General features: G+C 39.2%; 2 protein-coding genes across 2 annotated transcripts in view; one reads left to right on the plus strand and one right to left on the minus strand.

The window, feature by feature from the left end:
- The first annotated feature begins 15 nt into the window (after positions 1-15).
- Positions 16-5,192, plus strand: LOC128367096 (casein kinase II subunit beta-like). The gene is made up of 7 exons (XM_053327899.1): positions 16-87; positions 469-544; positions 1,481-1,583; positions 2,235-2,350; positions 2,438-2,513; positions 3,642-3,831; positions 4,273-5,192. Exons 2-7 carry the CDS (start codon positions 473-475, stop codon positions 4,361-4,363), a joined length of 648 nt encoding a protein of 215 aa, XP_053183874.1. The 5' UTR covers positions 16-87; positions 469-472; the 3' UTR covers positions 4,364-5,192.
- Positions 5,193-5,232: 40 nt separating this feature from the next.
- Positions 5,233-14,561, minus strand: part of LOC128367095 (uncharacterized) — a 28,810-nt gene continuing 19,481 nt past the window's right edge. Inside the window, exons 27-33 of the mRNA XM_053327898.1 lie at positions 13,927-13,989; positions 12,374-12,553; positions 8,832-9,215; positions 8,148-8,270; positions 7,815-7,934; positions 7,644-7,724; positions 5,233-7,037 (exon numbers count right to left, since the gene is read on the minus strand). Coding sequence (XP_053183873.1) covers positions 7,011-7,037; positions 7,644-7,724; positions 7,815-7,934; positions 8,148-8,270; positions 8,832-9,215; positions 12,374-12,553; positions 13,927-13,989 — 978 coding nt within the window. The 3' untranslated portion in view covers positions 5,233-7,010. The remainder of the gene's footprint in view (positions 7,038-7,643; positions 7,725-7,814; positions 7,935-8,147; positions 8,271-8,831; positions 9,216-12,373; positions 12,554-13,926; positions 13,990-14,561) is intronic.

Consider the following 14,561-nt stretch of genomic DNA (forward strand, 5'->3'; position numbering starts at 1 on the left):
GGAATGCGGGTGGGGAAAAAATAAGCTGTCATACAGAGAGCAAGGAGCTGAACTTTGTAGTTGATGTATTAGCAAATATAAATAAAGGTGAGTGAAGTGACTTTCTTTAAACAGCCATGCTTACACAAGAGATAATACACACAAGTACATATTGCAGCTGCTTTTCCTAATTTAAGTGAAATGTAGTAACGCTCGCAAGAAAGCTAACCTGTAAATCAGGTGCTAACGCTAACTATATTTAACAGCTAACGCTAACAGGTTACAGACACAAAAGGTAGCGTAAAAGTTCATTTACAAAAAACTAAATAGATGTTCTGTTTAAAGTCCAAGACTGATATTACATGTTGTCATTGCTGTGGCGAGATAAACGGCCACATCTGTGCTTGTAATGTGTCCAATATTTGAACTGCCGGTTTGTAGGTGTTAGCCAGCCAGTGAGGATAGAAAATGACAGTTTTGGTTTGACAGGAGGATGAGCAGCTCAGAGGAGGTGTCCTGGATATCCTGGTTCTGTGGACTGAGAGGGAATGAGTTCTTCTGTGAGGTTAGTCCACTGGGTCATTTTTTTAACCTAATGAAAATGAAAACGCCCCCGTAACTTGAGGAAAAACTACCAGAACTGTACCTTTTCAGTTAATTTTCAACCTTTCAGATGTGCACATCTTGACATAAGCTGTAAGTGTGTCTTTCACACCTCCTTGTCTTCCACACCTCCCCTTGCCCTTTTGCAGGACATACAGCTGAATAAAGTCATATAGTATCAGGAAGAGCTACATCTACACATCTACATTTTATTTTAATTAAAACTAAATTAATTATATTATTGCAGTCCAGTTTTGATGAACCCGTGCACTGTTGATTTTTTTCCCCCACTGGTCCAGGAGAAACAATATGTCTAATAAACATTTCTAAAAAATGTGACTGTTGTTGAAACTTTAACTCAGTTTAACACAACATATTGCTCTTTTACTGTCCTTTACTAGTGATGGCAAACTAAATCGCACAACTCTTCTCCAGTACACCATGACAAATTCTGATGGGCTGGCTTTGAAACTCACATTGGTCTACACCTTGCCGTGTTTGTGTTCTAAAAGCAGAAAACTAACATCACACTTGCCCTGTTTCAGTGGTGAATTATCTGTGTCATATAGTCGTCTCATAATTAGAAACAGTTGCTCACTACAACCACTTCCCTCTGCTGTCTGCTGCTAAACTGCACTACTGCAGCACATAAGGCCATCTCACTCAAAAAGCACCTTAGAGTGACAAGTGAAAGGCAAAACACTGTCTGCTCAATCTTGGCATTAGTGCATAAGGTTAACACTCACACAATCCAATGCTAATATTAGCTACTTGCTTTCTTTATCGGCAGCATCTAAGTAATCCCTCTAAGCTCTTGCGTAATGCTTCATCAGTCTGCTGTTGCAACAGTAATTAATGCAATTAAGAGCCATTTATTGTCTTGAATTGTGTGTTGCAGGTTGATGAGGACTATATACAGGACAAGTTTAACCTGACAGGTTTGAATGAGCAGGTCCCACACTATCGTCAAGCTCTGGACATGATTCTCGACTTAGAGCCAGGTGAGAATATCTAGAAAGTAGTGTTACGGATAGGTTTGGTTTTCTTTCCTTTTGGTTTATTGGTTGAGCAGAGCTGGGTGGGAAAACCTGAGAGGTGGCAGCTATGCAGGTTATTGGTTGTCTGTTGTGACAGGTCACTTCCTGCCCATTTGTTTGGTGGGAGTGATTGATTTGATAATGGGTCACAGCTGATCAGCAGGGGGATCACAGAGAGCATGGCACCTGATGACAGAGGATGCGAGGCCGCGTAGGAATCAGACAGGAGTCGGCAACCACCCATCTCTCTCTCTCCACGACTACACACACACAAAACTGAACTATCCTTACCACCACGAGCAGGCTGACGGCTCACTGGAGCTGCGCTGGGGCTCTTCGGACCACTGACCGGAGACGTCCTAAGGGGGGGGTCCGGAAAGTCACACAGCTGCAGTAACCGTAAGCATAGCTGCCAGGTATTCGCCACTGGGGTGTCATCAGCTCTGACTTACCAAGGTCTTCCTTCTTTCTTTAACTCTTAGGGGGGAATACTACTGAGTGACAAGTCTTGGGTAGGGCTTGTTGAGGGTAGCAGTCTAACAGTAGCATCTCCCACATGAAATGCGATAAAGGAATGTTAATGATTTAACTGTCTGAATCGGTCTCATTTGACAGATGAGGAGCTTGAAGATAACCCCAACCAGAGTGAGTTGATAGAACAGGCAGCAGAGATGCTTTACGGGCTTATACATGCACGCTACATCCTGACAAACAGAGGCATTGCACAGATGGTAGGCTATTACTAAGTTAAACTTCATTTTCTTACATGCTCCATGACTAGAATCAATAGTAATTTCTAAATTTGTTTTTCTCCCCAGTTAGAAAAGTATCAACAGGGGGATTTTGGCTATTGCCCCAGAGTCTATTGTGAGAATCAGCCAATGCTCCCTATTGGTAAGTCTGACTTTTCACATTTTTCACAATAAAGAAAACCTCCTTTACCCTTTGTGTCTGATATAGACACTTTTGTCCAATTGCGATTTTCATTTTGTGACTATTTCATAGTGATTTTAGCAAGAGCCTTGAACATTGGTAAAGGTTAATCATTTTTCACATATTTTGGAATTCCAAACCCAATCCTCTATGACACCTTCCAACTCTGAGAAAATCAACTTCCCGGCACTTTTCTTCCAGTTTTTTTTTTTGCGTGCGTCTTCTAATCCACTTCTCCTCTATTGATCCAAACCATTGATTTAATTAATTTCAGACTTTTAACCCCTTCAATGCCAGAAAATAGAGTCCCTGGTAAAAATGAAAAATGAAGGAGCAGGAGGAGGAAGATGAGCAGCAGCAGCCATTGGTCCCACAGCTCTCGCACTGAGTGTGGATGAGATTTGCTCAAACCTTGAACGGGACATAGTCACGCTGAAGATATCGCACGACCGGGTCAACTCGTCGTGCGAGCGCAATACCCCGGCCAAATGCAGCAGGCCAAGGAATGCATCCATTTCCAACTGGCTCATATCTCACCATCTGGACTTAGTGCGGTTCCCATGCAAGTTGGTCATTTGGTGATCATGTTCCACCAGGTCAGGAGTCATAAGGAGCTCCCACGCTGACCTCAATTCATTTTTTTTATAATGGAAGTCTATGGGAGCCATTTCTTTAATCTGACACTACAAAAAAACCCTGGAAATCAATCTTGTTACTCATCAATGACATATCAAAGACTGTTATAATCCCCCCAAACCAAATTTAATTTGCATTCAGTATATTGGAAATAACCACCTTTTCATGTGTTTTTTCACAATTTTTTTTTAACCAGGGACTCTATTTTCTGGCATTGAAGGGGTTTAAAGTCTGAAATTAAATCAATGTTTTGGATCAATAGAGGAGAAGTGGATTGGAATATGCATGCAAAAAAACATGAAAAAAATTCTCAAATATGCCTTTTTTATGGCATCAAACACGTTGGACACTTGTGGTAAATGTGCCAGTAAAAAAAATTTTACACAAAAACCATGCTGTTCTGGTGACCTTTCTAAGTTGCTGTGATGATGACATGTATCTCGTCGGCTGCAGGTCTGTCAGACATCCCAGGAGAGGCAATGGTGAAGCTATATTGCCCAAAATGTATGGATGTGTACACCCCGAAATCCTCCAGACACCACCACACAGACGGAGCCTATTTTGGGACGGGGTTCCCCCACATGCTGTTCATGGTGCACCCAGAGTATCGTCCAAAGCGGCCAGCCAACCAGTTTGTTCCAAGGTGTGTTTGACTTGACACTGTTTTTTAAGGGGAGGGGGATTTATGCCTTTATCGGACTAGATTCAAAGCACAGATGTTGCAGTTATGTTGTGTGCATCTTAACCAGTGGCCTGCTGTGGCTCGCCTGATTTGATACTCTTGTCATTGTCATACTTTAGTTCTTACATTTTAAGGGATTAAGGACTCTTTGATACCAGCTAAAATGTTTCTGTTGCACATTTTACAAACTTTCATGTACCTAAAGTTGGCAATAAGATTTGTGTTGTTTACTTTTAAAACCTAATTTGAATTTTTATTCATAATTTAATACTGTTTTGGTATCTGTACTGAAAACCAGCACCAGTCTCATAAAATGAACAACCATATCCAGCCCTTGCCCTCAGAAAAAGAAAAAGAACACTTTGTGTTTAGAAACTGATTGTTTTTCACGGCTTCTTTCAGGTTATATGGTTTCAAAATTCACCCGATGGCCTATCAACTCCAACTTCAGGCTGCATCAACTTTCAAGAGCCCAGTCAAGACAATTCGCTAGAACTCAGCTTTGAAAGAGACAGTGGACTCTAAAGACTTTGTTGTTTACTACTTGTTTAAGGAATGGATTATGTTCCCAATAAATGCCTGTACATTTCTCCAAACCCACATCTGTGTTTATGGACACTCTCAGGTCCAGCCGTTTAGTGAAGCACTGTTACAGTTGAGCAGATTAGGTCGTTTTCTGTGTTAAACATATTCTTAAATGATTGGTCTCCTGAAACAGTGTTTGACCTTAATTGATGTCAATCCATGTTATCACCTTGTGGGGTTGTTTCCCTTAAACAGAAAAATGGCTTTAACTGTAATGATAATAGTGAGGTGTATTTTGCTCTGTGGCTTTATTCCAGGTGATTGAATGTAACAGGAAAACTTGCCACCAGCCTGACAGGTTTGCCTTGTCAGTGATGTGGTCTGTTAATACTTCTTAAAGTTAATATCAAATCATTTTGACATGTGCTGCAGGTGGTGGAATGTGCTTGTGAGTTTCATGCTAAATTCCATTTCATTTATGAATTTTCCAATTTTGTTTGATAACAGTGATGTGTGTAAATGCAACCAGGTGCTATTTGCATACTTTATTTGAAGTAGAACGGTAAAAATCATCTTAAAAATTAACCTGTGCTTGATTTCAATTTCAGTGGCTCTGTATTTGCTTTATTAAGGCACCTATAACTATCTTCTTGATAATTCTCTATTTGTCGTTACATCATGTTTACATTATCATGTTACAATCTAGATGGGTTTGGTGATACTTTGTTGATTGAACATGCATCAGCATCCACTATGACATAAGAGAATGACATTAAATATTTATTTCTTCTTTCATACTTTTATGTGGTTTAAAATACACACAGCCCACTAGAGTGCAAAATAATGCATGTTTTATTTTTTCATAAAAAGACAGGGATAAGTCACAAAGCAACAATATTTTCCATTGTCTAAAAACTATCTTTTTTCATGTGAAATTCTACATTTTCTTCCAGGAGACATTGCGATCTGATGTCCATGTAGCTACAATACCAATGGCTTCTGTTTGAGATAAAAAAAACAAAAAACTTTGCTAACAAACATGCTATCTAATAGGGATTCATATATATTTTAAACATTCTCTCTTCTATTGAAAAGTACAGGAAACAGCAAGTGAGAGAGCGATCTACTTCGACTACGTGGTAAAAAGGCTTTACAAACTTTGTTGATGATGATGAATGTAATATTTCACATTGTGACATGTCTAGTGGAAGCCTGGAAACCAGCTTGTGTTGAAACATCACAGTACATCAAATTACATTAAACAGTACCTACTTTACAAATAAATTACTGTATAGTAGAACATGTAAAAAAAAAAAAAAAAAGACATTGTGCTCCTATGAGAGAAAAGCCACATATGCTTAGACAGCTGCCTTCACACCTCTTAAACTCATGGTTACTGTCACAGACAAGCTTTTATATTTGACCTCACTTAGCTGAACAGAAATGTACATTTAAAGTAGGGATGGATATACATATATGAACATTCCTCATACAATCATATGGAGGTCTGTAGTCTTACAAAAAATATCAAAACCTGAGATAAACAGACCAAAGCTTGTAAAACTTTTATCAACCAAATATATTCAAAGCAATTATGACTTCTACGCTACTGAACAAAACATGGGGCTGAGGGAAGCACTCTAGGATCATATGTAAATTGTTAAAGGTCTGATAAACTTGGTGGACTACAAGAGGAAACGAATAAGAATGATTCAGGGTGCCAGGCAAGACAGTTAAGGAGGTCTTAAATAGAGACCTGAAAAGAAATTAAGTAAACAGCACAATGGTAACGTACAAATTTAATGAGCAGATGGATATGAATAACTTAAAAACCTCAATTTGTACAAATACTATAAAAGCATTAATTCTATAAAATAGAGAAATATTTCAAAATAGATCAATTTTTAATTCAAACTTTACAATAATGTGTAGGCTACTGGTTCTTTGCTGGTCGGGGAAGTAAAAGATTTAGGTTTCAGTACCTGAGCAGTGAACAAGCTGTCCAAATTTGAGCACAGAATATCTCTGTCCACATATTAATGTGAGGTATGTCATTTAATTAAAAATTGTCTCTCCTGAATTAAATACATAAGTAAACAAAAATCAAAGAGTTCCCTTGAATGTAGTCTTAACGTTCCCCTAGCAGCACCAAGGGAATAATTGCTGATAATGGTGTCTAAACTAAAATGGAAAGAGTGCATTTGTATAAAATGAACAATGTAAAAACCACTAGGAAAATAAAAAGCATTTAAAAGCATTTAAAAGCAAACATAACTGAGATGACTCAACTGAAAATGCTGTTTTTAAAAAAAAACGCAATAAACATGTATTCACTAAGCTTTTCAAACACCAGGATAAGATTATCATTTCAAACTTGAGCACTGTGCAGCCCTCCTCTACCTATGATAAAACAGCTCAACTGAAAAAAGAAGAAAACAAACAAAGGGGATCTATTGAGATTTAGCTACCAAGTTTTTTTAGATGAAGATTTGTGAGATATTTCTTTTCAGATATGTGTGTGCTGATTGAGCTGGCCAGTGTATGTTGAGTGCTGCACTCTGATGAAGGAATCCGGGAAGGTGGAGTCAAAGGAATAAATGAAAGTGGTGATTCAGTTACAATGATGATCCTCCATCTTTCCCCTGCAAGACAGACATTACGTGCACTTGTTTGAGTCTTATGTTGAATTGGTAAAGGCAAAATAATCATCATCATCTTCTTCGGTTGATTGTATATAAAGGCACAGTTTGAAATTTTTGGAAAATTTGCAGTTAGATGACCAAATTGATACCACACTTACCTCTGTCAGTTGAATATAAAGCTACAGCCTGCAGTTGATTATCTTAGTTTAGCATAAAGAGTGGAAACAGGGGAAATGGAGAGCCTGGCTCCAGGAAGTCACTGCTCCCAATCTGGCACCTAACCTCTCATAAAACCATAACCCTACAACTTGTCAGTTTCTTAGGTTTTTGTGTGGAGTATAAACAAATTAGACATATAACCTTAATTCTTGAGCTTTAAAGGCGCTATTATGCAGGGGTTTTTTGCCTTTGGACCCAGCTAACCTAGCTGCTAACACCTGCCATTAGTCTTGATAGCTAAGTTAGCATCATATCCAATTAACAGATATGATCAAATGTTTGGCTAGAAGTGTATTATTATATTTATTATAGCAAGTGTAGTTCCCAAAATGTTGAACTATTCTTTTACTATTCTGTGTCATGGACAAAGTACAGAGGGTTTTGTACCTTATCTTGGTCGATATCAGAGTCTGCGTTTATGACAATTCTCTTCTCCACACGAGTCTCTGAAGTACCACTTTTCACTACCTGATAAAGAGACGAAAAAAGATAATTGTGAGGCAAATAAATGAAATAAACAAAATATAATGATATAAAGAGAAAAAAAGTACTGCTGACCTTTGAGATGTGAGTGGTAGTGGTGGTGACTGTGGTGCCACTGGTGGTTTCTGAGCTAACGGTCTTGGAGCTGGACACAGTGGTGCCATCTTTATCCTCATCTGTTCCGTCAACTGTCACCTGTGAAACAAAAAAAGAAAAAAAATGTTGATTGAATTATCACTTTAGGTGGTTTGACTCTGACCTTCAGCAAGGGTGCTCCCACTTGCTCATTTTGGAGCCCCTAGCCTGGTCCTCCCAGACCTGCTTATTCTAGTGCTGCCATCTCCTCCATGCAAACTGACTGCCAATAGCTGAGACAGATCTGGGCTGAGCAGGTGTTGGAGCCCCTACCTTTGAAGACTCATAGGTGAAGGTCTTGGTCGGGACGATAGGGATGTCTGTGGTGGAGATGCCACTGGGTAAGGAGTTGGAGACAGCTGTGATGGTGACTGTCTGGGTCTGCACCAGAGGGGGCTGTGGATGGGAGTGGAGCATAGCCCCATGAATGGCTGTTTAACCAGACATCTTGCACCTCAGCAACCATTTTATTTTACACCATACATGCCCTTCAAAAGCCATTCCCTGTGCGGACTGATTATCACTGCAATAACCTTTTATGCTCACCGTTTGACATTTAAAATGATGTTTTTTTTGGAACAACAACCACATTCCTACATCCTTTCCCACCACCAATTATTACAAAGGAAAAATGGAAAAAAGAAAATAAACCATAAGTGGGTTGGACAGAAGATGAAAGTAAAGTCAACGTGCCAGAGAAGAATGTAAGAGTGTTACAGTGACCCATCACCGTAGTTGTGTAGTTGAGAACTTAGCACACCACTGTGCAACACCTCTGCAGCATCCCGAGTTGCATTTGGTCATGGTGAACGTAATTCACAAACACTTAATGTGCTATCTTTACAGATTGTCTTGTAAAGTTGCTGCAAAGGGGTGAGCAAGGATGGCGGCATTGAAATCATACAGAGGCCAAGCAGAGAGAGAATCAGCAATGCCATGAGGGAGTTAGAAGGCTACCTGGAAGCAGCGTATGACCTGTAGACCATCGCTCCTGAAACAGGAGGCTGGGAAACATCCAACTATCCTCCCAGAGCACTCCGACACTCCAGGATATGATCCTTCTTCTTCCTGGATCTCATCTAAATCTTTACTGGAGGGGCTGAATGAGGGAGGCAGCTGCGCCATCTCCACGATGGGTACCAAGGAGGTCTCAAAAATTACAACCTCTTCCTGATCATATGACTCCTCCTCAACAGGAACATTGTGGGCTTCAACACTATCAGGCTCACTCTTGTGGCTCACAGTGGGACTGGGTATGCCTGAAAAGTCCAAATTGCTGCTGGTTTCCACATGAGCAGCTTTTCTCTCTGAACCATCACATAGCGGACTAATGCACACACTCTAAAAAAGACATAACACAGTCACTATGTGATAAATTCTTACTGACATGAAAGATATAGTAAGCTGTATTTACATTGATAAATATGTATGGATGTGAGTCAAAGGCCTGTATAAAGCAGTATCCATTTTAAAAGGTACAACAAATCCATAGAAAGATCATGTTTAGCTGATATTATTGGCCTAAATGACAGAATCACCATTGTTTTAATTCCACAGCTTAATAGAAACATCTTCATGGCCACAATCTTCAAATTACTCTTTTCCAAGCTGATTTCCGCTGGACACAAGTTACAGTGGGCGACCAAATAAGATGGATACTATGGATACTGAATACAGGTGAGGCTGCATATCGTATATTCCACACATGAATATGAAAATGGAATGGATTCTTCTTTTTTGTTTGAGTTTTCTTTCAAGAGGGAGGGATTAAACAATAACATACGTTACTGATAGACAGCCGTAAGTTCATATATAACAGTCTTGTTTAAACAAACTCCAGGCTCCCCGAAAGGAACAAACAATCATATGAACTGTATATGGAATGCCTTTTATTCTTTGGTCAAAACGTCATGCAGCAGGAATCTTGTGCAGTTGCTATATACTGCCTTGCAAAACACTGGTGAAGGACAAAGTTGTTGATAAGTATTACAATTAAGCTGCCTCAAGGTCTCCTGATCACAGACATAATATACTGTGACTAAAAATACTGATGAATTTCACAGTTACGGTTTTAAAACTTACTTCATGTGGGTTCAGGAACAGGTATATATAAAAAAAATCACATCACAGTGATCAGCTTATTGGAAAACAATATCTTAAGACAACTGACTATACAAATTTACCTCAAAAGGTGTATAAAAGCAGGCTCAAAGTGATATGGGCAGACAATAACACCCCCCTACCCCCCAGAAAACAGTCAGGTGTCAGGTAATTGCTGATGTATCTATACTGAGTCCAAGACATAAAAGAAAATACAAAACACTAGTGGATTAATTGTCATTTTCAGTCCTAATCAGTCTTTGGATGAAAGGTCTATTTGCTGGCTTGAGAAACCAGGGGAATTACACTGCAGTAGGGAAAAAGAAATAGTAAAGGTCTTGTTCCACAGAGGCCAGACAAAAAAAGGCAGCTTCTCAAGTGGAGCAGACGATGAGAAATGAAGAATGCGACAGTGATGTTGTAGAGGAGGCGAAGGAAGGAGAGGAGGAGAAGAGAAAAGCTAGAGGTTGATGGGTAGGTGACTAGGCGCGGTCTCCACGGGTCACACTCACACCTGTGTGGGATTTCCTACAGGGTCCAGACGGCCCCTCAGCTGCGTTTGGAGTAGAAGTCTAGCAGGGGGCCGCGCGGGAGGCGGATGACAAACTGAGGGGGAGGAGGAGGAGGCGGAGGGGGAGGGAAGAGAGATGAGAGGGATGAATTTTTAAATTAATGCAATGACTGGGAGTTAACTGAACTCATAAAATAACAGAGTTGGGCAATAACAGATCTTTTAAATTTAAGATATAATAGCATGGTAGAAGTGTAATTTTTGTTCAGAGCATGAAAATACTGGTACATGCATTTTAACATGCATCTTTACATTTATTTCCATGTCCCACATCTCACTTAAGACTGAAAAGACAGAAAGTCATCCACACTTGTAGTATCTTATGTAAACAAGGGATGTGTTTTATATAAATATATTTTTACAAATGGAAATATCTATGGTCAGCTGTATGCAAGTATAGCCACCACTCATCTAGTTTGAGGACATTAAATTGATACAGATGGCCCATAGGTATCCAGTGTAGGGTTACATCTGATGCCATTTGATCTGGCTTATTTCCCTTCAAAAAGCTATACTCTAAAACTTAACTCATCTGAATTAACATAAGTATGATGTACCAGTACCTTTTGGTGCTGGTACGATTGAGCCCAAACATTGTGTGTCCACTCTGCTTGGCAGAAGCCATTTGACCAGTGGCATTAAGTTGACAAGTAACTGCTTATATCAATTGGTAATTTTTTTCAGAGTTGTCGCCTCATTGCCAACTTTAAGCTGTCAGTTGGAATTTGTGTCTAATGCAGCCTGAAAATATGAAGGACTTGAAGGCATTAATCTTGATGTGTAAAAGTGGTTTGTGTCAAACACTTATACCGCAGTTACAAGTACTCATCTGATAATACTACTAAAATACTGTGATAGTTACAATATTGTTTACTATATAGAGAGAATGGGGTAGTAACTGCTGATACAACTGTGAATGAGACCTTGTCTCTTCATGGAAAAAATAATCAAAGCATGGAAAAAGCAACAGCAACAAAAGGGTTGAGGTTGAAGAGAGAGATGTGCCAAGGAAAAAGTATCAAAAGCACAAAGAGGGCTCATCAATGAAAGAGCAACAGAGAAAGGAGGGAAAAGGTCAAATCTGCTCAGTGTGAGAAACGTGCAAAACTCCAAGGAAGTGGTCATCTCTGAGCCATGCAGTAAAATATTAACGTCAGGTCTGTCAGTCATGCAACATGTTGGGGTTCAAAGGATTCTGATGCAAAAAAGAGTTCACAGAAAGAGGACAACCTGTCCCAAAGATGCTCACTCACATCAGTCTTTTAAGTGGAAATACAAAAGTACAGACCCTATTCAACAAGTCCAAGCATCCTTAATATACATGCATGTGTCGCATACCACAAGCCATTGCCGGGAATGGGTCTGCACATGCATACGCAATCCATTATAACTCATAACTGAACGAAGAATGACAACTGGAAGACCCTGATCCTCTCCTTCATCATTTTCTTTCATTTGAATATATCAGTCATATGAAATAACAATCAGATCTTGTGTGGCAAAATATGCAAAATATGATGCAAATTAAAAACAATTTAAAGAAAAATTACGTAAACATGACACATAAGCCAGCCATATCAGGTTCTTCTGTTTCATTACAAATCCATGCACACTGCTCACACTAGTGCAGTGATGTTTTCCAAACAAATTCAGAGCCATGGAAAACAAGTTAGATAACATATGCATAAATCCAACTTTGACCAGTCAGTTCAGGAAATGACATTTACATTTGATTTGTTGAATTGTTCATTCATTTCCCGAACTGAAAGATTCTGGCAACATCAGCTAACATGGATTTGGTGTCAAGTAGGTGCTGTGGAAGACTTACCCCATCTGCACTGGGTAGAGGTTGACCATTGATACCCAGTGTACGGAATGGAGAGTGTGTGGACAGACGCTTGTCCCATTCACTGGGTCTGGACTCTGGGACAGATTCCATGAAGTTCCTCTTCAGTTCACTGATACTGGCGTGATGTTTGAGCACGTCCTCGTTAGTCTTATCGAACTCCTGTGCATAGAGGAAAGCCGAGAAGGGAAGGACAGAGGGGGTTGGGTCCCAACAAAATTTTATAGAAACAAATGGAGCAAGAGAATAATAAGGAGAAGACAACCAGGATAAATAATCAAGGTTGGACAGGGAGAAAAAGGGAAGATGAAGGATTATAGAGAGAGGTTTGCAGTTGGAATAGAGGGAAAGATTCATGGGAGAAGACAAAGAAAAGTGGAAAAAAAAGTTAGTCAATGTTGCATTTCTGCTGTTGTCATGAAATTTGTGCCTAATTATTTTATGCAATAAGCAGAGGTTAGTGTTTCTAAATGTATAACATAAATTAGAAAGAGCCAGAGCTCAGTTATTCTAGATTATGCTGATGGGATGAGACAATGTTTTATATGGGAAAGTTTAAGTAATTATCAGAAAAAAGTCGTTCCCACAATTGATCAAAACTAGATTATTATTTGAAGTTCTCGATGTGTACAAGCTATAAACCACACAGCACAGCATTAATGTTTTATTTCATTGCATTAGGCTTGAAGTGAGACACATCTTGAAAACAAGCTGCAAATCAAAGAGCAGGTGAGGTGATGACAGCAGACATGGTAGAAGTTGTCGAATGATGAAGCCTCAGTGTAAATGGTTAACCTGTTCATTTGACATGAATTAACAAAAGCAACAATAGCAGCGCTGATTTGGCAACATTTAGCAGCAACTTCATCTTTATGGACAACAGCGAGTACCACACATAACTGTTAATCATGACCTACTGTGGTGCTAAAGAGAAACTTAATGATAAGTGTTTCTCCAAAAGGTTATTCATTTCATACATAACAGCAAAGATGTATGACTGGGTACAGTTATTTTCATATCCATTGCTCTAGTCGTTGATTTGCATAATTGCTGAGAAACTACAATGCAGTGCATTATTGGCAAGATAGAAACTGAGACAGAGAGAAGACGGAGGTAGGAAGAACAGGAGAATACTGATGATATGGGAAATGGAGCTGCTTATGAATCCTGACTTGAAAAGCGAGAAACAGTCTCTTGCAGTCCCTCATTCTCTTATACCTCAGCATGTCAACCACATCACAGGTCGATCAATAGGGACAATTTTACAGATGCTATAAATGCAGCATCCAATCATAACACAATACTTATTCATCTTAAACTCAGCAGCACTCTCCTGGAACAACTCGATTAGAGTTATGTTGTGACACACAACATACACACACACATTAAGTTATCCACAAAGCAAATCATATATGCTAATGCAAAAAAAAAAGTGAAATGTTGCTGCATGCAAGCGTGATATTAAAACCACAGCCAGAGTGCCAAAGAGCAAGAAAATACAGCTAGAGACGGACATCTCCAGAAGGAATACAAACCTCCAACATTAAAAGGCTATGTCTGATATAAATTGAGTCACCCTCAATTTTCTTAGCTCTTTTCTGTGAAAAATGAAAAGAACAAAAAAGTGTGGGTTTGTTTCAGTTTCCATATGTGATGGCATCAAACTGCCACACCTTGGACATGCATACTATAAAGATCACTAAAGTGTTAATACAATAGACAAGAAAGATTGTGAGGAGTCTGCATGCAAAACAGTTTGGGGCTAAATGACTACAATCCTGACAAAACATGGAGCCTAAGAACTGCCTTAATATTTCTATTCTTATAATGAGTGAAGAAATAAAGAACGGTGGAGTGACAGGAATGTGATAAAACACCAGGTATCATGCACTATTTAATGAAGTGCTAATAATCCATAATCATGCATGTGCATTCCAAGGTTTACAAATACAGCAAGCAATGAGAAGAAATGAATGCTTTGTAAACCTACAAAGTATAAACATCTACATTTCTGTAAAATCTTGAGGCAAGCACAATGTCTTCATATTGAAGTACTGTTCTACTGTACTGTTCTCTATACTGTTCTATAAAGGCCAGCCACTGACTCTCCATTCTTACATTGCTGCCTGTTAAAATGTGCTGTATGTGCCTCGAACCTGGTGTGGATTTC

The sequence above is a fragment of the Scomber japonicus genome, chromosome 10, assembly GCF_027409825.1.
Source record: "Scomber japonicus isolate fScoJap1 chromosome 10, fScoJap1.pri, whole genome shotgun sequence".
Taxonomy (NCBI): Eukaryota; Metazoa; Chordata; class Actinopteri; order Scombriformes; family Scombridae; genus Scomber; species Scomber japonicus.